Source organism: Danio rerio, chromosome 12, assembly GCF_052040795.2.
Source record: "Danio rerio strain M-AB ecotype USA chromosome 12, GRCz13ab, whole genome shotgun sequence".
In the NCBI taxonomy this organism is placed as follows: Eukaryota; Metazoa; Chordata; class Actinopteri; order Cypriniformes; family Danionidae; genus Danio; species Danio rerio.
Genome location: NC_141032.1, coordinates 28045970 through 28071680, shown reverse-complemented (window position 1 = coordinate 28071680; position 25711 = coordinate 28045970). Strand labels below are relative to the sequence as shown.

At 33.2% G+C, this 25711-nt stretch overlaps 1 protein-coding gene across 2 annotated transcripts in view; it reads right to left on the bottom strand.

Annotated features, from left to right (window-relative positions):
• Positions 1 to 1396: 1396 nt before the first annotated feature.
• Positions 1397 to 25711, bottom strand: part of prkcea (protein kinase C, epsilon a) — a 130421-nt gene continuing 106106 nt past the window's right edge. For both annotated transcript variants that reach the window (XM_087276389.1, XM_087276390.1), the window contains exons 12-15: positions 17442 to 17580; positions 13269 to 13457; positions 10219 to 10365; positions 1397 to 3604 (exon numbers count right to left, since the gene is read on the bottom strand). In XM_087276389.1, the coding sequence (XP_087132515.1) occupies positions 3458 to 3604; positions 10219 to 10365; positions 13269 to 13457; positions 17442 to 17580 (622 nt within the window). In that variant the 3' untranslated portion in view covers positions 1397 to 3457. The remainder of the gene's footprint in view (positions 3605 to 10218; positions 10366 to 13268; positions 13458 to 17441; positions 17581 to 25711) is intronic.

Here is a 25711-nt window from a genome sequence, read left to right as displayed (position 1 = left end):
GCTCCAGGGACAGACAAGTCTTCGCTGAGGCCCAGCTTCCAGCCTCCGGTGCCTAGACTGCAGCTCTGCACGAGACGTTTGGCCATACGAGAAATGGTCGTGCCCAACTGAGCCTGGTTTCTCTCAAGGTTTTTTAATTCTTCACTTTCGGCAATTGGTAAAGTTTTTTCCTCGCCGCTGTAGTCACTGGCTTGCATTGTTTGGGATCTTTAGAGCTGCGCATCGATGGATTTGCTCTTCGGTGTTTGGACTCTCAGTAGTGATTATTAAACAACACTGAACTGAGCTGAACTTAAAATTTGAAAATTGAACTAGTCTGTTCCAATTTACTATGATCTTCTATGTAAAGCTGCTGTGACACAATCTACATTGTAAATGCGCTATACAAATAAAGATGAATTGAATTGAATTTTGACAATCTGTGAGACATTTAAATAATAAAAACCCTAAAGAATACTTAAATCTGAAAACCAATGTGTATGAATAGCTTAACAAAACATAAAAGAGATTAAACGTCTGCAGACTTTCTTAGACTTTTCACATTCATTTTTACTGTATGTTGTGAATGCATAAATCTTTTAAATGAGAATTGTGTCATTGATTTGGAGCATAATCGTTTATAGATAAACATAAACCTAATAAAATCATATCAAAAGCTAAAAAAAATTAAGTCCACATGACTTTACAAACTCATTTGCCTTTTTTCATTTCACTGAAATTGTGAGAACATTTTCTCAGAGGTTTACACTTTCTTAAATATACTCAGAGTGACACTATAAATAGTCAAACCTCTTCTCATTAACTTTAGCAAGCCGATGTTTCCTCTGTATGTACAGTTGAAGACAGAATTATTAGCCCCCCTTTCATTTTTTTTCTTTATTAAATATTTCCCAAATGATGTTTAAAAGATTCCGGAAATTTTCACAGTATGTCTGATAATGTTTTTTCTTCAGGAGAAAGTCTTATTTGTTTGATTTTAGATGGAATAAAAGCAGTTTTTAATTTTTTTAAAAAACATTTTAAGGTCATTCATTATTAGGCCCTTAAAGCTATATTTTTTTGATAGTCTACAGAACAAACCATCATTATACAATAACTTGAATAATTACCCTAACCTGCGTAGTTAACCTAGTTAAGCCTTTAAATGTCACTTTAAGCTGTATAAAAGTGTCTTGAAAAATATCTAGGCAAATATTATTTACTGTAATCATTGCAAAGATAAAATAAATCAATTATTAGAAATGAGTTAGTAAAACTATTATGTTTAAAAATGTGTTGAAAAAATCTCTCTGTTAAACAGTAATTTGGGACAAAAATAAACATAGGGGCTAATAATTCTGACTTCAACTGTATGTGTGCACACAATACTCTTGCGACATATCAGCAACACAAATCATTTTTCATACATCTTAGGGTTTAATAGGTTAAACAAAACATTCACATCCTGTAGATGACAGTACATTTGGCACATAGTAAAATGCTTACAATGAGATAACGCTTAGTGTATCCAGAAAAAAGAAATACCTCTGTGCACATGAAGCTTCACCACACAGAAACTAAAGTCCAATACCAGATGTATATAATACAGCACTATCATACATATGAAACATTTATGTATTTTAATACTGTATGCGCAAATATTCAATATTCAGCAAGAGAAATCTTTGCACTTCATTTAAGAGGTAATTCTTAGTTTATTTACTCTGTTTTGACTTTGAAGACAGACCATGGATGCGTCCTACAGTATATATCAAGTTCATTCCTTTACAGTTAAAAAAAAAAGAGGAAACGACGGAGAAAATAAAGCTGAACGAGACGTTTGGCATAATACAGTGAGGGCGACAGACAGGAAGGTGCCTGCGAGAGAAAAGGCTTCAAAGAAGATCATTGACCTAGCTACCATGATCAACCCACAGACACGGTTTAAAAAGAAAAAGCAGTGGAACAACTTGGAGAGAGAAAAAAAAAAAGTAAGACAAAAAGAAATCCTCAAATCGCTAAAGCAAAAGTCATCACATTCCAGAAGGTTTTAATTAGTACGCCTGAAATGTACCCTTTTTGTTTAGTCCACCTCGTCCTTTAAAGTCTTTCACATTGCACGAGTCAATAATTCAACTACAAGGGGGTTCACAAAAGAGAAGGCTGAAATAAAGTAACACAAGAAGACGCGTTGACACAAAAAAAGGGAAGCGTAGCTACATGTATATCGAATAAATTAAAAGCTCACGCATGTTTTCCACTACATTCCACAGCTTATGTACTTTCAGCAAACTATATACACGAGAACGGCAGAGAGGAGCATGAAACCGAGAGCGAGAAAGCCTTTGGTGAAGCTCTAACCTATAAAACACACACAAAATAGAAGGAAATAATCATAATAATAATAATAATAATAATATGAGGGGGAGAAATGTGTTCAGGGTATTGCACATAGATATATATAAAAAAAATAATCATAAAATCTTTCCGTAAACTGATGCTACTCAATAACGACACGTTTCGCAAGACCATGCAAACAATTGCCTACCCTAAGAAGCGTTCACAGGCTTTTTGGAGCGAATACTATGTACATGTTCTGTACAAAATGACCTGACAGCAACAAGTGCTTGTCTTTCCTCGCCACAGCTACACCTTTTTTGTGCATAGCGGCGGCACACGGCAAAAACACACACGCACGTTACACACTCGAGCGCAAATGAAAAGCCGTTGCGAAACAACATGAAAACAACCGTAGAGCTTCAGGAGGGCAAGGGCCTCTCGCTCTCATTCATGCAAACACATGCACACACACACACACACACACACACACACCTACTCAGGCCGACACAACCCATATACAGCAGGTTACCATTCCTAATGAACTCTCATAACACTGTGATGGAATATATTTATATATATATATTTATATATATATATATATATATATATATATATATATATATATATATATATATATATATATATATATATATATATATACTACAAATGTCTCTGTTTATCTTATAAAATTGCTCCCGAAATGTCACCTGAATACACAAGAAGGCATTTGAATGCACAGCACATGTCTTATTGTCACGTATGCAGGGTCGATTCTTCCTCAAGGGCACACAACCTTTCATTTAAAAGTATCCGAAATGGTACAATCATTGGTATCGTCAAATTTTGGTTTAAGGTAGCGCGTTCCGACCCTTCTTTCTTGGGCTCTGTAGAACATTCGTTTTGTTTCTGATTGGTTGTTGAGGCCTGGGATGAAATCCATTATTTATTTATTTTTTTTTTGAGATGTAAAGAAGACTAAACGACTAAAAACAGCAGTAAAAGAAAACTGAATCACAAGGGACTGGCTTTCTGATCTGGTCTGGTCCGAGGAGAGTGTATTCATGTATTGCGATGCATCAAGTGTTTTTTTGTGGGTGTGTTTGATATATATTTGAGCTGATAGATTCTAGGTTGGGGTTTAAGACAAAGCCTCCTCTCCGAAGTACGAGAAGCCCTTGAATTCCTCCTGGTTGATCTGTTTGATGATGGCGTCGTCTACTGGTGTGAGAACAGGATCCTCGCGAGTGAAGTCCTGGTCGAAGTTATTCACGTCGCGCTTGGTTTTCTAAAGCAAAAAGAGAGATAGAGAGAAAGAGAGAGATGTGGTTATATGAAGATTTTCTGAGGTTTAACTTTGTCGTCATTTCAGGCGTTTGTTCATCTTCATAGTACAAATGAGGATAAAATCTGAGTGACCTTTTGGTCCTCCATTACCGTCTGACATTTGATGTTATTCTCACTGGTTTCTGAGCATTAAACGAGTACACTCAAGTTTCCATTTACCATATATGACCCTGGACTAAATGTCTTATGTTGAATCTTATTGGTAATAGCAATTATACATTCTAGATTTTTATTTTATGCTGAAAATCATTAGGATATAAGGTTGTGCTCCATGGTCATTTACTTTTCTAAAGTTCCTACTGTCAATATATCAAAACTAAATTTTTAGTTATTTTTAGTTACGCTATGCTAATCTGTAGAACATTAAAGGTGGTTTTCTCGATATTCAGATGTTTCTTTAACTATTCTGATTCCAAATTTCAAATAGTTGTATTTTGGCCAAATATTGTCCTATACATCAATGGGAAGCTTATTTATTCAGCTTTAACCCATGTGTACTGTTGGGGATGTTTTCATCCACTCTGGGGTGATTTTGAGTCTTTATGTGGCCATACATTTTATGTGTTTCAGCTAGTGAAATGATTTTGGGTAACAAATCTTATTTTGACACACATTTTCAGAAAATGCTTTGAAATTTTTGAAGAACTCACTGATACACTCTTTACTAAAGTTTTGTTATGTTCGGGATGAAAACATCCACATAATAAACGGCTGTAAAAATGCATTGGATAAATATTTTTTTCAAATGCTTTTGCATAAATCTGTTAATCAACCTCAGTCCTGATCAAAACTAATAAACTGCTTAGAAAATAACAGGATTTTAACACTTTATTAGACAAATTCCTAAATGATGTCACTGATTTGGTAAAAAAAAAAAAAAAAAAAAACACACACACAAAATGACCTACTTTCAATTTAAAAAGTAATTGTGGACTGGAGGTTTCTTTACCTTTCATCAAAATCTTGGACATGTGAAACAACATTGCCTATGATGTAATTGATTGTTTTTAATTGATTATCATTGTGTGTCTGAGTGTGTGAGAGTGACCTTTGTGCACTTATAATGATGTGTCTGAGAAAAATTAAAATATGCATCTCAGCTCTTAAACAAAAACAAAGACTGTGTATTTATGCACCATTAAATGTGGTTATAATGAAAGTCAATGAGGCAAAAAACAGCCACTAACAGTAAATTTGAGAGAAAAAAATATGAAAATCAAACAATGCTAAACAATGTTACTAATCATTACATGTCCAAGACTTATCTTATTGTGCTACAAGCTGGTCCCACACAAACATTACAACATTAAAAACATTGTATATTATCTATAAACAAAATGTTAAAATTTTAGCTAAAAGCCATGGAGATATTATTACAGTTACTGTATAAAACAACATCAATTACTAACATTCCACAATTTCTTATTTTATGCTTATGTGGGTTTAATGTATAAAATTTTTAAAGAACTTGCACCACCACCTCTCAAACAATATGTGATTGTCTGCAAGGACAATATTTGACAGACTAGGTCATCTGTTAGAGGTGATTGCTCAGTTCAACTCAAGAGAACTGCTTTTGGACAATCAGTTTTTTTCAGTCAGAGAGATGCAGCAGAAAGATGGAATAAAATACCAGTGCATATTAAAGGAAGTACCACTTTTAATCATTTAAAACCGTTCTTAAAGTTTGGCTTAAAGAAAATCAAATATGCAACCACTGATCTGACTTGATTTGATTGGTTATGATGAGTTGTATTTATTGTACTGTAAGTGTATATTGTACTAGTTTTTTAAATAATGTTAAACATGTTACAACTTCCTGCCCAGGGACTACAGATGTAAACTAGCTTTATAGCTAACTCTGGCAAAACATATCATGTTGTACATAGTGTCCCTGTATAAATAAATAAATACATTTAAAAAGACTGATAAAAGGTAAAAAACAAATCCAGGCCACAATTACTTTTTATAAATACACCAAATTAGTGACATCATTCGTGAATGTGGCAATTAAAGAGTTAATAACCTGTAATTATTTTTAAACATTTAGTAGTTTTGATCAGGAATGAGGAAGATTAACAGATTTATCAATAATAATAATAATAATAATAAACACAAGGGTTAATATGGGTTAATTTTCAGTTTTAAAACTGTATGATGAGTTTTGTGGTTCAAGATACAATATTTAATGTAAACAAAGACCTAAATAAAACCTGTTTATTACAAACATAAAAAAATAATAAAGAAAAATCTACTTTAAATATCAGAACAAACCTCACTTGTTTTCATGTGTCAAGGAAGTGCAATCAATTTTCCATCATATTTGATGTGAATGAAAGTATACATAAGTTACAATCTGTATGTCATATAAATAAACAAAAAATGATCTTAAAAAGATCAAACAAACTTCACTTGTTCTTGCTTAACTCTCAAGAAAACATCTCATAGGTTTTCATGTTGTATAAGCACTGCCAAGTTTCTGTTGGACATATTTATGTCAATAAAGGCTTAAATTAAGTCTGCACGTTTATAAAAAGACAAATGCTCAACTGTAACTGAACAAACATCAATACAGTACAGGACATGCTTGAAACTGAAATGCTGAGACATGCTTTACTGGTTGTCATGCGTGTCACACAAGCATGTTCAAGTTTCCATATACAGTATTGGTTCTTATAAAAACTCAATCATACTTCCTTGATGTACAGAAACATACCTCACTTGTTTTTGTGAGCAAAGCAAGCATGCTGAAGTTGAAGTTTTGGTTTACCGTTTGTAATTCAATTGAGAACCTACACTCTAAGAAATAATGGGTTATTTAAACCTAAATTGGGTAAAATATGGACAAACCTAAACATTATGATACATTTGGTCCTATAAATTTAATTTTAAAAAGTAACCCAGTTTAGTTTGTATTACACCCAGATAAAATAACTCAGAAATTGTTGATTATACATTAAATCTTTTTATCATATAATTAAAAAAAAGTTTAGAAAGATATTAAACAAACCTCACTGGTTCTCATACATAATATATCCATGTTTAAGTTTCAGTTTACTACTTTTAATGTGAAAATAAAACTAATTAAAACTGTTCATCATGTAAATAAATAACAAACCAAGAAGACATAACAAATAGAATTCTATTTGTTTCCTATGATGCTTATTAACCTTATTGGTTCTCATGGTTGATGTAACTTTCAGGTTTTCATTTACCATATTCGAATATGATCCTAAATAAATACATACATTTTTCATAGAACTAACCACAGTGGTTTATGCAAATGCTGAAACCAACTTGACTGACACTAAAGAAAAAACCTTATTGGTTCTCATGCTTCAAGCAGGAACATTAAATGTTAAAATTGGTTGTAGACAAAAGTGCCTATTGAATGTTTATCATATACATTTTTCACATGTACTATATTTTGTTTTTTTTAAAGTTTGGGTATGATGAATGTTAAAAACAGGGACACAAATCTGTCAGATTTCATAAATGATATCTTCATTATAATAAATAAACCAGCATGTTTTGGGTTTGGATAAACATTAAGGTGAGTAAATGATGACAGAATTGTACAATTTAGAGGGAAGTTGGCCTACGAGAAGACAACAATAACATTATTAAAAAACAATAATAATAATCATGATAAAAATTTAATAATAATAATGACCATCATCATCATCATCATTAATATCATAAGCATAAAATAATGATAATAATGACCATCATCATCGTAATCATCATCAAAAAAACTATATATAAATAAATAATAGTAATAAAGACCATCATCATGATATAATAATAATTATAACCATCATCTTTATCCCTATGATCATCATAAAATAATAATAGTAATATTAATAATAATAATAATAATGACCATCATCATCATTACTATCATAAGCACAAAATAATGATAGTAATGACCATCATCATCATCGTTATCATCATAATCAAAAAACTATATATAAATAAATAATTATAATAACAATGACCATGATAATCATCATTTATAATAATAAATTATCATGATATAATAATACTATTATTGCTACTAATAATAATAACCATCATAATTATCCCTATAATCATCATAAAATAATGAAATAATAATAATAGTATTATTAATGACCATCATTATCATCATCATCATCATCAACACCATAAAATAATAATAATAATAATGACAATCGTCATCTTAAAAAAGAATAATAAAATAATAATAATGACCATCATCATCATGCAAAACAATTATAATATATATATATATATATATATATATATATATATATATATATATATATATATATATATATATATATATATAAATAAATAACAATGTTAATCATCATCATAAAATAATAATAATAATAATAATAATAATAATAATAATAATAATAATAATAATAATAATATTAATAATAATAATAGTAACCTGTGAGTATTGCTTAATATTTATATTTCGTCATTTCTAAGAACCATTGCAGACATTCAGTTAAAAGCCACAGGTGCATATGTAAATGCAGAGAAGTGCTGGTAAGCCGCTGTGGTGTCAGAACGCCAGCTCAAAGTTACTCAGAGGGCAAGTGGCGGTCACATTTTCTCTGAACCTTTCTGTGACCTTTCCATCTACAGCACCCAGTTGTGTACATATACACACATGCACACATACACAACACTCTCAGCCCTTCCCCCCGCCATGGGAAAGCAGAAGTCAAGAAGTGCCGTTGTGGCATCCGACTTTCAGTCTAGACCACAGAGGCTAAAGTCAGAGGAACATGAGAGATAAAGTCAGCGCATGCGTGCTGAATTAAAGCATTTTGTTGAAAAGCAAAACAAAACATACTGTCCTGTGTTAATTTATGTATTTTGAGATCATAATATTTTATATCTCTGCATTAAGCAGATGTTTTTTCACAAAACTACTTGAATTTAAATTTAACATTGATTCAATCGGCAGACAGTTTTAGTCAAAGTCACACATTTATTTTGTTCTTGTTATCCCCGGGATTCGAATCCACAGCCTTTGCATTGCTATTATTGAGTAAAAGGAAAGCCATGTCAAATAAGTATATTCTGTGATTCATAATTGATGGCATATAATCTAAAACTTGAACCAATAACCTTGACACTGCTACTTGGTTGAGTTCAAAATATATGCTTATAATGCTTGATTCGAGTAACAGGAAGGCCATGCCAAATAATTATATTCTGTGATTCATAATCCATGGCATATATTATGAAACTTGACTAACATTTCAGAAAATATTACACATTTCTGCCTATTTTGGGAACTGAACCAATAACCTTGATATTACTACTAGGTTGAACTCAAAATACTGCTTACAATGCTATTATTTGAGTAGCAAGAAAGCCATATCTAACAAGTATATTCTCTGATTTTTACTCCCTGACATATATTTTAAAAACCAATAACGTTAAGATTGCTACTAGGTTCAGTTCAAAATCTATGCTTCCAATGCTATTATTTGAGTAGCAAGAAGGTTATGTAACAATTATATTTCATGATTTATAATTCATGATATATATTTTAAAACTTGACTAACATTCTAGAAAACAGTTATACATTCCTTGCTTTCTTTTTAGGAATCAAACCAACAACCTTAAGATTGCTGCTTTGTTGAGTTCAAAATCTGTGCTTACAGTGTTATTATTTGAGAAATAAGAAGGCCATGTCTAACAAGTGCATATCATGATTTATATTCTATGATATATATTATAAAACTTGATTAATATTCCCTGAAATATGCTCATGTCACGTGTGATTTCCCGATCGCGAAAACATCATGTTAAGACAAAAATGACATTTTTAGGTGAATTATACCTTATAAAACAGTATGTGACTCATTCAACATCATTTGGAGGTGTCAATGTCTGTGAGCAACGTGTGTGAAACAATAAAAAGATTCCTGCAGCCGCCTTTTCTTCTCTCCTGAACTTGAAAATATGATTGACAGAATCATAGAAATGCTGGATTAAGATCGTCTAGGGGGTCGAATCGAGATCGCGATCTTTTAACGATTAATTGTACAGCTCTAATCTATGATATATTTTATTAAACTTGACTAATATTCCCTACAATGTAACACCTTTCTTGCGTTCTTTGAGAATCAAATAAATAATCCTGAGATTGTCTACAGTTGAGTTTAAAATCTATGCTTACAATGCTATAATTTAAGTAACAAGAAGGTCATGTTTAACAAGTGCATTTCATGATTTATAATCTATGACACATATTTTAAAACTTGACTCATATTCCAAAAAATATGACACATTTGTTGCTTTCTTTGGGAACTGAACCAAAAACCTTGAGATTGCTACTCAGTTGAGTTTAAAATCTATGCTTACATAGCTATAACTTGAGTTACAAGAAGGCCATGTCTAACAAGTATATTTCATGATTTATAATCCATGACATTTATTTAAAAGACGACTAATATTCCAGATAAAAAAAAAAATACTTGCTTTTTTTGGGAACCGAACCAATTTTCTTGTGTTTACAACTAGGTTAAGTTCAAAAGTTTTGCTTACAATGCGAGGTTTAAAGGGGGGCTTGATCCTCCTCTGTTCCAGCTGGACCCAGTCGATCTCTCTGAAGAATGGGTGGACTTTAATGGCCTCTTCCAGCCCCTGGGTCACTACACAGCCCAGACGCTTACTGGGATTCTTCGTCATGAACTGAGGAGAGAGAATACATTTCAAATTAAATAACTAAAACAGACGGGGTTAATATATGTTAGCGATCAATGTGTAAGGAGCTGTAAGAAATTTTTTCTTTAGAATTTCAACTCAATCATATAGCAATTTATACTGTATTTTGCATTGTTGTAATGTACTTTAATGTATTTAGTATTAACATGCAAGAATATTCCTTCCTGTTTTCTTTAATGAAATAATCTTCTAAATAAGAAACCGCTAGTGTAAATAAATTAATTTAGTCATTTATTTATTCAATTAATTTGTTCAAAAGGTTGATTCATTCAGGAATGTAGAATGAATCAAATTTCTTTCTTTAGGAATGGATCATTGAATTACTTGTCATCTTTTTAATTAGGGATGCACAAAATATCGTTGGCCATTTCATTATAGCGGGTAAATGCTATTTTTAATGTTATTGTTATTGGTCCGATGCCAAAATTTGGCCGATATCTTTAAGTCAGTAGATTACGTAATTGTACAGAACTGCCTGCCTCGTGCATGTGTGGATCGAATTTGTTCAGACTTGTTCATTGCACTAAAGGAGCTTACCTCACATTGTTTATTCCTTCAAAGTCTGTCACTTCTTTGTGTGGTATTGCTGTGCGTTAATAACTCAGTAAGTACCCATATTCCTTATCATTGTAGATATGTTTGATAGAGTGTCATTGTGTATTTTGGTTTAAATCGCCTCAGGAAAAAAATTACATGTGTAAACATGATAGCGGCGATGCACACGTACTAAACAACTTGTTGGGTTTGTTGTAATCTAATATGATTATTTGCTATTATCAACGCATTGCTTGCCATGTGTTGTTGGTGTAAGATTGTATTTATTTGATTGACATATTTATTTATAACGAGCACACGTCTTGGCTATAAGAATTCACACACATAGTGAGCCAACAGAGCCTTCACAGCACCCTAAACAGCAGCGGGGGAGATGAGTGCCAGTTACTGAATCCAGCATAGAGGTTCTCAACCATCAACCGCATTCTGTCTTTATATTATGCACTGTGTTTGTCATAAAGTCATCTGTGCTCAATGCTCTGGTGTTGTATCAAAATTTGACTCAGAGGACAAATCTGACTCTGCTTTGCATGCACGCGCATCAACAGCGCCTGAAGTTAAAGTTTCAAACTCAGAGCGGTTTATTATAAACCTTTCATTGATAATTTTTCCCAAAATTGACAGCAAGAGTAAACATAGAAGCACTGTATCTGAAACACAAAATGGGATGAATTTATGTTACATTTTCTAAAGTAAATACTACCTGTATTTAGCTTTTCGCTTGTACAGGCTCTGAACTGTCAAAACACCTCTCAAAACACTTCTTTGGACATTATGTGTTTATACATATGTACACTACTGTAACACGTTTTATTCAACAACATTTAAGTTGGTTTCAGTTCTTTCATTTTATTTAAAATATATTTATTTTACTTGTTTGTTAATTAAATCCAGTTTTGTCATTTAACCTATTTTATGCAACAGTCAAGTTGCTTGTTAATTTGCTATGTGAAGAAAAAGAAATCATTTATTTTTGGCATGCTGATTTATGTGAAATGGTGAATATAGGTCTATATAATCACCTTGCAATTTTGAAATGATTACTTTTTTGCTTTGAGTAGGCTATTCAGTTCATAAGATCAGTTCAAACTTTTATGAAGTTTTTAAAATAAAATGAGCTGTTTACTCTATAAAAATATAACATTTTGAAATATTTATACTAATCAGCTATTGTATATCAGTTTTCGGCCTCCAAATCTTAAGAGTTATCGGTTATAAATATTGGCCAAAAAATCCATATCGGTGCATCCCTAGTTTCATTTACAATGCAGATTCACTCAAAAACAAAACACAACTATGTGTTGATAAGACACACAAAACAGTATACTGTGGTTATAGGTATTATATTTTAATTGCCAAAAATAACAACAGACACAATGTTAGCTTATTGTTGTATAAAATCAGTAAAATGTTGATTTGTGTGCTTTTATAAACCAATTAATCAAATAAATTAGCAGTTCTGGTCAGAACACCACACATAAATCACAAGCCAGACCTCAGTAGCGTTGTTTCCATCCATTCATTCATTCATTCATTTTCTTGTCTGCTTAGTCCCTTTATTAATCCGGGGTCGCCAAAGCGGAATGAACCGCCAACTTATCCAGCAAGTTTTTTATGCAGCGGATGCCCTTCCAGCCACAACCCATCTCTGGGAAACATCCACACACACTCATTCACACTCATACACTACGGACAATTTAGCCTACCCAATTCACCTGTACCACATGTCTTTGGACTGTGGGGGAAACCGGAGCACCCGGAGGAAACCCACGCGAAGGCAGGGAGAACATGCAAACTCCACACAGAAACGCCAACTGAGCCGAGGTTCGAACCAGCGACCTTCTTGCTGTGAGGCGATAGCACTACCTACTGCGCCACTGCCTCGCCCTGTTTCCACCCAAATTTATCATAAAAAATTGGAACTCTGCATATGTAATTTAATTAAACAATATCCAAGCTATAATATACAATTAAACGTGTTTTTGGAAGGCATTTAAACAATTCATGATTTATTTTGGAGGAAACATGGAAATAAATGATAGAATGTTCTCACTCGACCATCAAATATGCCACAGAATTAGTGTATTTATAAGACAGGGGTAAATGTACCAGAACAGAGGGATGAATGAGGAACAAAAAGGAGGAAAATGAACAGAGGTGGGTTGGAGAAGGAAAGTGCAGCCGGGTGTTTACACCATACAGTGGAGGAGCTCAATGAACTGCAGGAAGAGAAAAGATTGCAAAAAAGAAAATGGGCCAACCACAAACCACATACACAAACAAATGAAAAGATTTCAAGAAATTGGGCCGCTTACAGCTTTCAGGATGCTGACAGCTTCTTTACTCAGCCACACGGGATAAAGGACGTCATCGTGGAGGATGGACTCGAACAGATCATCCTCATTGTCGGCTTCAAACGGAGGCTGACCGGCCATCATCTCGTACATCAGAACACCCAGAGCCCACCAGTCCACTGATGGGCCGTACTCCAACTCCTGCAGGATCTGGACATAAAGATGCAAGAATGAGTGACAAAATGACGTCCAGCATATCTGGGCTAAGTAGTCGTGCTTCTGTTCCAGTGAGGTCATTATTTGACAAACAGCTATAGAAAAAAATAGCGTTGAAATTGTTGCAATTGATAGTTTTATGTGTTAATGAGTACTGATGATATTTTTTGTGGAGTTTTTTAAACTAATTTCAAGAGATCACGTGCTATGAATCGTGGCTATGAATTGGTCCTCGTGATGATCAATGTCAAACCAATAAGATTAATCCTAGCCTTCAATAAATAGCCCAGTCTGTTTTACTTCCAATATCTTGTTTTTGAAGAATCCCTCATTCACCCAATCTCCGCCCTATCATCCTTTATTAAGGGGAGCTCTCGAGAACTTCCTCATCTCTAAGCCCTGAGCTCTAGTACCTCCGAGCTCAGGGTTCTCTCCTGGGACTGAATGCCAAACCTGCAATCAGCATCAAGTAATAGCTAAGTGTGAACTCTTGAACTAAATGTAAAATAAAATCATCAACAGGTCAAAATAACGAAAAAAAAAAAAAAAACATTTTCAGATATTCAGTGCTCAGCATAAACGAGTACACTTCATTTTGAAAATGAATATTTGTATCCATTTATTAATAATTATAGTTGATATATTTTGGTGCATTTGTACAAAACAGATTATCAAATCTAATTGTAATAAATCTAATAATTAAATGGATATATTTATTAAAATATTTTAGTCACTGAACATTTTAATATTACATTTAAAATCATTGCAAACTATAAAACTATTGCAAAAAAACTAAAAACTACAACCTTTTACATATATTTTGTTCCTTTTTTATATTCTCTTAATGAAATGTTTAATTTTTTTAACAATTTTTAAATATATTTAAAAAATTTGACCCAACATATACATTTGGACGACTTGTATGGATTTGTGGACCATTATCATTAGTTATTTTGTTAAATTAGTTCCAGAATGTGCCTCAGTACTGACTAATTTACTGTAAATTCACAAATATATAATATGAATAACCCTGATTTACAATTACAACTAATGAAAATATTTATTATTCTCGCCTAGTGTCATTTTCTGGAGAAGAAAAAGCTCTAATATGATAATATTTACTTGAACCTTGGAAAAATTGTTATCTAAATAGAACAGATGTTAACATTGTACTCAATTAAATACACAACAAACAAGAAAACCCAGAGAAAAAGGTTTATAAGTGGTCATTTTTTCTGTATTGTGAAGATTTAGAGCCATATTTGCTAAACAGGGAAAAATCTATATTGCGAGAGACGAAAGTTTTAATGAATCTACTCGCACATCACAAATAAACATATTGTTGGGCTAATGCTGATATTTCAAATAACTGAACACAACTGGAGACAATTCTCCTCCACTATGTGCTTGTGTTCCTCCTATACACAGCTATCATAATACATCAGGCATAAGATTAGTTAAGTCATGTTTGTTTGAGGTGTTAAATGATGCTATAAATACCAATAAACTCACTATCACAAAACTTTCTAAATCATGACTGATTTAAATACTGTTCCCCCATAATCTTTGCATCTGAAATGGAAACTACTACAGATGCATATGTAGTAGGAACAGCCACATTTTTTTTCATTGTGTAGCTTTCTTTAGGGGGGTGGAATAACCCAATGTTAAACAAATTAAAACATCTTTTATTCTAACCAATTGTCCTTTTCTAAAAATAGGAATGATGATGATAATAATAATTGTTATATCCTCAGGCTCAGTATGCTCATCTTTGATGGTTATTTTGATTGTTTTTCTCTTATACTTTGCCTAGATAGAAATGTATAACTTTTGTAAGAGTACTGCCTAAACTTTTACTGGGAAGAAAATGTTGCAACCTTATTGAATACCACTGTTAGTGTAACTCTGGTTAAAATGAGCAAAGTTCAAAACTGCTAAAACACCTTTCAGCTCAAGCTGTTAACATGCAAGAATTAAGTTTAAAAGGATGCCGAAAACCTCGTTTCACCCATTATGATTTACTTGTTGTAAATGTATGTCAGGAGTGACGCAGAAAATGATGATCCTGTTCAAAATACCCAATTTGCACATGCCAAAGTCGTCCAGTTTACACAAAACTTAGTAAATCACATAGAGTGATTGATTTACATACTCTTTTCCCATAAATCATTTGTCAGGGAAACACCTACAAATCTGTATGCAGTAAGGTTAGCCACAGAAGATACTTTCCTAGTGTGTGTTTAGTGAAACCTGACAGCAGTTTTTACAGCTTTTTAAAAATTTAACAGCAGTTTTCACACTGCAGGAAACAGGAATGAAGCAAATACAAAAACAAGTTTTGAATTTTAATCATCATGTAAATCAGCATTAAATAGCTTTTTATAAACACAGATTTTATGCAACATTAAAAATAGCCTGATAAGATATTTGATGAGAATCATTTCGAACTAGGCTCAACTGATGAAAAAATATCTATATACTTTATATAATCTTTTGGCAGATACTTTAATGAGGACAAAAACAGTAATCAATGCGATAAAAGAGAATTAGTTATTATAGAAGGTTGGATTAATTTTATTTTTCTTTATATACATAAAAACAAAACAAAACACAACAGAAAGAACTGAAAATAATTGTTTGGATTACAATATTAGAGCAACTTTTTTATAGAAAAGGAGACTTTTTTATACACTCACAAGCCACTTTATTAGGTACACCTGTCCAACTGCTCGTTTATTCAAATTTCTAATCAGCCAATCACATGGCAGCAACTCAATGGATTTAGGGATGCAGACATGGTCAAGACGATCGGCTACAGTTCAAACTGAGCATCAGAATGAGAAGAAAACTGATTTAAATGACTTGAAATGTGGCATGGTTGTCGGTGCCAGACGGGCTGGTCTAAGTATTTCAGAAAATGCTGATCTACTGGGGTTTTCATGCAAAACCATCTCTAGGGTTTGCAGAGAATGGTCTGAAAAGAAAAAATATCAAGTGAGCGGCAGTTCTATGGGTGCAAATGCCTTGTTTATGCCAGAGGTCAGAGGAGAATGGCCAGACTGGTTCCAGCCGATAGAAAGGCAACAGTAACTCAAATAACCAGTTATTATAACCAAGGTATGCAGAAGAGCATCTCTGAACGCACACCATGTCCAACCTTGAGGCGGATCGCCTACAGCAGCAGAAGACCACACCGAGTGCCTGTACTGTCAGCTAAGAACAAGAAACTGAGGCTACAATTCACAAAGGCTCACCAAAATTGGACAATAGATGATTGGAAAAACGTTGCCTGGTCGGATGAGTCTCAATTTCTGCAGCGACATTTGGATGGTAGAGTCAGAATTTGGCGTCTACAACATAAAAACATGGAACCATCCTGCCTTGTATCAACAGTTCAGGCTGGTGGTGGTGGTGTAATGGTGTGGGACATATTTTCTTGGCACACTTTGGGCCCATTATTACCAATTGAGCATCGTGTCAACACCACCGCCGAGCTGAGTATTGTTGCTGAGCATGTCCATCCCTTTATGACCCATCTTCTGATGGCTATTTCCAGCAGGATATCGCACCATGTCATAAAGGGCAAATCATTTCAGACTGGTTTCTTGAACATGACAATGAGTTCACAGTACTCAAATGGCCTCCACAGTCACCAGATCTAAATCCAATAAAGCACATTTGGTATGTGCTTCGCATCATGGATGTGCAGCCTTCAAATCTGCAGCAACTGTGTGATGCTATCATGTCAACATGTACCAAAATCTCTGAGGAATATTTTCAGTACCTTGTTGAATCTACGCCACAAAAGGTTAAGGCAGTTAGGTCCACTCTGGTACTGGTAAGGTGTACCTAATAAAGTCGTCGGTGTGTACATTGATAAATGCACGCATACATGCATTCAAATTGTAAGTATTGTAAGTTAAGCATGTTAAAAAAACTCATTCCACCCATTATGATTTACTAACTGTACAGTACCTCAGGAGCGATGTAATCCGGTGTCCCGCAGAAGGTGGTGGTCGTGACCCCGTTCAAAATACCCTCCTTGCACATGCCAAAGTCGGCCAGTTTACAATGTCCTTCAGCATCCAACAGAATGTTATCTAGCTTTAGATCTCTGAAATGACAGCAAGAGAAAAAAAAAAAACAATTAGACCATATTTCAGATTTTTTGTGCGTTTTGCTTAAACTCCTTTTTAAATTGTCCAGGCAGTTTTAAACACTGGTGTGAAAGGGTCGACAGTAAGATGACAACTGATCTATGAGACCTTAAGGGCCTGACCGTTCTTGCAGACCTTCACAACAATAACACATGACATGAAGCCTTCATTTATAACTCAAGTCGCTCCATTCCTGAGATGACTGTGTCGGAGTCTAGGTGTTGCGAGCGCTCAGGGCTGAACATTTGTAATGGTAGAATCCTCTGCAGCCTCAGGTGAGCTGTTAAAAAAAGTTTTTTTGACAACATGCGTGTCAACATTCTGAGCCTTCGTGAAGCCATCATTTACGGGACAGTTCAGCATTTCACAAGTGCATATTACTGATATATTGTCATACAACCTCTTCAAATGCACCACAGTGACTACAATCTACAACAAATGTGTATACAACAGTAACTACAACAATATAGACTAACAGATAGACTTACAGATTAAGAAAATTCTTCACATGAAAATGAATAAGTTTAGAGTTATTTGTGACAGTTTTGTGTGAAAACGATGGACTTAAATGTATAACAAAGAGTAAATAATAGCAATGAGAGGCTGCATGATGTATGTTTTCATTGCTGTGCTAATACAGATTCTTCAAGTATTTCTAATATACTATTAATAATTAAGTATATTTAGTGTTGTTAATCAGGGTTTGGGGTGACACGGTCGCTCAATGGTTATTGAATAAATGAATAAGTTAAATTGACCCTAGAGTATGTGTAAATGAGTGTGTATGGATGTTTCCCAGTACTGAGTTGCAGTTGGAAGGGCATCTGCTGTGTAAAACATATGCTGAATAAGTTGGTGGTTTATTCCGCTGTGGTGACCCTTGATGAATAAAGGGACTAAGCTGAAGGAAAATGAATGAATGAATAAGGGTTTCCCCTCTTTCATAAACAGTAACTCAAGGATTTTCAAGGACTTTTTAATGCACTATTCATTTTAAATTAAGCACCTTTGTAATTTACACCCACAGTACATGTAGAACCATAAAAATCCTTTCTGTACTTAACATTTCACTTACATTTAATATTGACATTAAAATATCAGCGTAATGATGATGTTTTGGACCTTTTATCTTCAAATATTTAGCCTGTTTTAAACAGTCATGTTAAAAACAAATTTAATTAAAAATGGTGAATTTATTACAGCTAATATTTAAATGTAGTTCCTGAAATATTGCTGAAATGTACATTAGTTGTCATTGTTCTTGTATAAGATACATTTTTGTATTTTTAAATTAAACATTTATCATTTTTTTGTTGTTTTTGATGGCAGCACAGTAAAATTGTTGAAATAACACAATAAACAGGGCTTGAATACATAGAGTTGAAGTCAGAATTATTATACCCCTGAATTTTTAGCCACCCTGTTTATTTTTTCCCTAATTTCTGTTTAACGGAGAAAAAATTTTCTCAATTTATAAACATAATATATTTAATAAAGAATTTATTTTTACTTTGCCACGATGACAGATATTTATCAAGACTCTTCTATAAAGCTTAAAATTACATTTAAAGGCCTAACTATGTTAATTAGGTTAACTAGACAGGTTAGGGTAATTAGGGGCTAATAATTGTGACCTTAAAATGGCTTTTAAAAAAATAAAAACTTTTATTTTAGCTGAAATAAAACAAATTATCATTTGAAAAAATAATATTATCAGACATGTTGAGAAAATGTCCTAGCTCTGTTAAACATCATTTTGGAAATATTTAAAAAAAAATAATAATAAAATAAAATTCAAATGGGGCTAATAGTTCTGACTACAACTGTATGTCTTAATTTTCAAGAGCGTGGCGACCCTGGTTAGGTTAATATACTATTATAAATAAAAATATTTCCATATAAATAGCTTTAAGCAATGGCAGAACAAAGAAGATAAATGAATCATGACAGAATGCAATGATAGCAAAACACAAGAGTGACTGAATTAAACAAAAATGAAATAAAACAAACAAAAAATGTAAATGTTAAAACAGTAAAATTAAATCAAATTGAAATGGAAAAAGAAAATTAACAAGCGATAGATCAAAACTAATGATCAAAGGAGTTAAAGATAAAGAGAAGGAGCGATAGAGTGAAAACCAAACGATCAAAGGAATGAGGGAGAGAAAACAAGGTGGAATGATTGATGAAACAAACCAAAGATGAATGATGGATAGAACACAAGGGAGAATGATTAATAGAACCAACGAAAGATGAATGACAAAAAACTGAATGCAAGGATGATTGAGAGAATGAACAAAAGTTGAATGACGGATGATGGACAGCATGATGTAACCAAATGACAAAATAAACCACAAAAAAGATGGAATAAAACAACAAAATAATGACAGAATGAGAAAAGGTAGAAACAAAAGACTTTTTTGTATCTGCTTCATTCCTGTTTCATGCAGTGTTTAAACTTGTATTCAGAGCAAACTATAGAAAAACAAACAAACAATTAATGGAACAGATGAAAAAATGAGTGATAGAACAATAAACAAAAAATAGGTAAACAGAATGATATATGAAATTATACACAAAAGAACAGAAGGAAAGAATGGTACAATAACAAAATAATAAAATGATATAACAAAATAATAGTAGAACTAAACAAGCAACATAAGAAACAACAAACACATTTAAAAGAGTTAACTAGTCAGAACAAATAATCAAAGAAAAGATCGAAAGAAAAAAGAAAGAAAGAAAGAAAGAAAATAAACATTTAAGTACAATGACTTTCAACCCACATTTAAAACAGAGGTGTAAATGTGACACTGTGGTTACTTTCTGTGACATTTTTGATCTGAGCCCTGGTTATTTTTTTCTCTTCTTCGAAGGAAGAAAAAAAATCCCCATGAGCATGAAAGAGTTTATGGGACTCATGACTGTATTGTGATCAAATGATGGATTAACAAGTACAGTAGTGAGTAAACAAGAACAGTGAGGTGTTATACACTATGGGCCCTATCATACACCTGGCGCAATAAGGTGCAAGTCGTTTTTGGCACTATTTGTTGCTATTTTCACACCAACGCAATCCTTATTTTTACGTTTTGCGCCACAATGTTTAAACAGCAAATTCATTGTGGACTCATTGGCGTGCCAGTCTAGAAAAGAATTGTTTTGAAGCACATTGTTGTCGCGTTGCTATTTTGAGGAACTGAAATAGACATTTACCAGCTGAAAGCTGAAAGTCCAGGGCAGACCGTGTTAGTTGTACTCAAACACATACATACTGCTTAATACACACAGGATGTACAACATGCAAATATCTTTACAAATAAAAAAGAAATAAAGGATTAAAATATCACAAATTTTTTTATTTTCTACATAAATATAAAAACCACTGCATCCATGCCTTCTTCATCTCCGGGGCTTTTTCAGTTTATTCTTGTATATTCTTGTACATTATTGTGTAATGTTATTATTATTAGCAGTATTATTTATTATATGCATAATTATATTTGTTTTAATAAAAACATGCTTACATTTGTCCACCTGTTGGGTTTTGGACCATATGGAGCATAGCATGTGTGTTTGCATATAACTTATAACTTATAAGTTTTTTAATCACACTTTAATATTATTGTTCATTTATTTGTTTGCTGGAAATTAGAACTGAATTTAGAAATAGTTTTGAAACAAATCTTTGCGGTTAACAAACAAAATTACAAAATTAAATTTGTAGGCTAATGGATGTCTTGAGTGGAGGGCGTACAACGCTGTTTCGTTATCTACGAAAGTAAAGAAATAAAGTGTAAAAGTAAAATAAAGAGAAAGTAAAGAGGCCAAATGGAGGAGGCTTGTTCTTTAACCTCGCGCCACAGATGGTCTGATTAACTGTTTTCTCGCTAGTAAAGCATTCAGTTTTTCTTTTCAGTTTTTTTACTTACAAAGTTTTGCTGAGCCAGTACAAACCTTATGAGCTAGAGCTTAATATTTATTGCAGGAATGCAAGAAGACAGTAATACTGTGACATGTTATTACAGTTTGATTTATTTCATCAGAAAACCTGTATACAGTGGAGATTGAAATTAGACAGGACATAACTAATCTCTAACAGTCTCTTACAGGATATTAAGTCTCTCACAAGACATCTTCCCTCTCTCAAGGGACATTCAGGGTTAGGTCAGTACTCTGCACTGCCATTTCATTATTTTTATGTTTTCAGCTTCTAGAAACTTGTTTTACCGTGTGACAGGACTCATTGTCCTGCATCTAATTTACCAGCTGACTGAGTACAGGGAAGGAACCACATATTGCTGAAGAAGCTTCTTATAAATATTCATATTCACTTTTCCATGTACTGTAGCTTCACAAGAATCAATGCCTGCTGCAGAGAACTCCACCAAACCATGACACTTCACCTCCACCCTTACTAACTCAACATACTTAATATGTAGGTAAGTATGAACTTTGGATTCTTTTTGTTGAGGAAGTTTTAGTCCGTGCAGGGCTTTTAGTTTAAATGTTCTTAAACCTTAAGATACTGTAAGATGAGATACAGATCCTTCCCTGTTCAGAGCTGAACTGGACAGCAATAAGCGTTGAATCAATGCTCCATATCATCCTGTCTTCATTTAGAGTTTGTGATATTATTAAATATGCAATATTCTAAAAGTAAAAACATACGTAATTAAAATATTCTCTTGCTATGGTCGAAGGGTTCATCTTTTGCCCTTTATGAACCTGCTGTCAGAGGGTTTCAGTCACTTTAGAACTGCTCACCTTCTTGAAAAAACAATCTTTGCAGAAAACTGGAAGCTTTAGAAAGTTTTTCAGTTAATAACTACCAGATAATGTCAAATTAACACCAATAACTGTGAGGATTCAGAAAGGGTTCTCTCATTTTATCAGTGTTATTATTCTTATTTAAGATTTTTATACTTTCTTTAGAATATACAGTATGCAACTAGGGTGACATGGCAAAAATCACATATCTACAGGTCAGTATGTAAAATCACATATCACATACACAGCAAAAATAAGTCTTAGGCACTCGAAAAATACAAATATTACAAAGCCTTTAATGACATGGCTATTCCATAAAAAAAAAAATCCTTTTGGATTTATACATTAAAAGCGGCTAGACTTCCAGGCTTAAATGGCAAATTAGATTTCTTCCTTTTTTGTAATTTTTTTTCCTCTTTATATACTGTATAGATTTTCATTACATATTGTTGATATATGTATATGTACATGTATGTTTATGTGCACTTATTTGTAAACTATACTAGTTTATCTGCTTACATATTTTCTATTGTTTTCTATTTACAGTTCATTTACGTTGTATTATTTGGGAAATATGTTGTATAACACTTATATTTTGTATTCTATTTACAAATTTTTTTCTCTCTCAATGCTTAATTAATAATGGTTGTTGAGTTGGCCTACTGTATGTTCAATACATTATTTTATTATTGTTAAGTTAAGTCATGACTCAAGAGACCTTATAGTGTCCAAAAGAAACTCCAGACGTACCTGATCTCTGCTTCCCTTTCATGTAGGCAAGTGTTTGCTAAAACACGTAAGCACAATTTTAAGAAATAGCCATGATAATAAAGACTTTATAATATTTTTTCCCCACGTTTTAAGAATTAGCCTTATCAATAAAGGCTTTTAAATATTTTTCCCCATTTTTCAAGTGACTTGGACTTATTTTTGCGGTTTATTCTGATGAATCCCTTACCCAAAGACACTGACACATTAATTAAAATACCCCTGAGCACTTTTTGTTTTATTTTGGATTCACATATCACATATTTCATATCCTGACAACGATATATGTATATCGCAATATATTACATTTTCTGTAAATTAAATCAGTGAATAGTTTTTATGTACTGACCACATGTTCACACTAGCAGGTTTGGCATGATGTCCCTGGAGATAACCCTGAGCTTGGAGATAATTGACCCCGGGGGTTCCGCCTGGTCAATAAGCATATAAAGTATTCAAGATGAGGTAGGAAAGGGAGGAGATGGGGTAATGAAAATGAAAATGAAAATAAGGTAGTAGGGCGTATTCGGTTAATATGTTGTAAACTTGAATCAATCTGATTGGATTATTGCTGATTATGGATGAGAGGCCAGCCCGTGATCAATAATATCATGTGCTCCTCTTAAAATTTAAAGTACATACTGAAAAATGTACTCAATTAAATGTGATTTAGGGCAAATGTTTGACTAAAAATATAGAAATGTAAAATAAATATAAATAAAATATAAATAATACAATTTTCAAAAACTAATGATTACAGGACCAACATTTAAATAAAAAAATAGCAAAAAATGCACCCCCCCCCCAAAAAAAAACTTTCAAGACTGCAACATTCGCAAGATGCTGTTACTCCTGTTTCTGTCTGCAGCCCCAATAATGACGTGTAATATTGCACTCATTTAAATTATGACACATTTATTTTATTTGTCCGTACGATACATATTGCCATATTTCACAGCCCTACAGTATATGCAACTATCTTGTCTATTCGGGTATGTTAACTTCAAACAGGAGTAAGCAGTGACCATTTTTGTTTAGAAATTTAGGAAATTGTAAGTTGTCATCTAATATTGATCTACAAAGTATTTTAAAATGTACTGTAATTTAATTCATGTGATGACAAAGTAGAATTTTCAGCATCAAACAAATAAAATTCTAGTCTTCAGCATCACATGATCCTTCAAAATTAATTGTAAATATGCGGATTTTGCTTGTTTTTATTTTCATTCATTTTTTGTTTTTGTTTTTTGTTTGCTTAATTCTTATTATAACTATTTAACAACCTAGAGGACACATAAGTATCATCTATAACTTAGAATGTTACAGAAGACTCACTGTGGCTCAAGCCGAGCAACTTGGCAGGATTGTACACCATGATAAAATCTGAATGGCAGTGATTGCGATGATTTGCCTCAGTGCAGCTAGTTTGTTTTGCACAGGGAGATGTTTGTGCTCTGTTCCACAGAAACAGTACACATCAACAGGGTGGAGATTCTGTATTGCCATTTTAAAGGTTAAAGAATGAGACACGTACAAGTCAGCCGGGACACAGACAGCGAAATCTGGCTGAGAGAACTCAGTGTCAAAAGACTTCTCTCTCATTAAGCACACTTAGCAGAGGTCACATGGTCGACTAACATATAAGACATGCCAACTTTGTTAGTCAAGTGCTTAAGTGCATGGGTTCAGATGGTAAGAAAACCTGCAATTTATTTATTATAGCAAACAGCGATGTCTTAAAGAGCAGGGTATTTCTCTGGATGTGTGTTACTAGACAAACTGGCTGGAACCTGAACACATGCAAGAATGTTCAGAGGAGATAATCTGATTGTCATGCCTGATAAATCCTGTTTTCCTGGTGTGTCGGAGCAAAATAAAAAAGGCAAGACGCAACATTATAAAAAAAAGAGACCTGGTTTAGCCTGGCGACTGCATGCTGAAAGTCTCATGTATTTTTAAGTTCACTTGGTTGTGCGCCACAAAAATGACATCATTGCTGGTTTCATAAGGCTTGGTTTCACATGAATACCATTTTAAGTTAAGCACATGAGCAAAACAAGTCATAGTGATGCTTCAGAAAGGGTATAATTAACTGGAGTAAAGATTTATCAGCATTCCTTTGCAATCTGGTTTAATTAGTTAAAGAAATAATTCACAAAATAACACGTTATGACTAATGTTCATGTTTACTAGATATTGGTTTGGAAAAGGTTTGGAATGACTTAAGGGAGAGTAAATTTGTATTTTTAGGTGAACTGCCCCTTTAACATTAGTCGGTTCATCCACTAATGAAGAACAATGCATTTGCTACAACATGTATTCATCTTTTTTAACTATAAAATGCAGAAACAGCTTCCATTTGGTATCTTCAATATATATTTCAGTATGACTAATAAAAAAAGCAGTTTGTTGTTAGTTCATGTTAGCTCTAGTCCAGAATGTTAAAGGTGCAGTAGATGATCTGCTCAAATGCTAACCGGTTAGCATAATATGTCTGAAACGTAGCCCCTTCCCTGCCGCCCAAAGCTAAGCCTCCTGAAATCACAACGC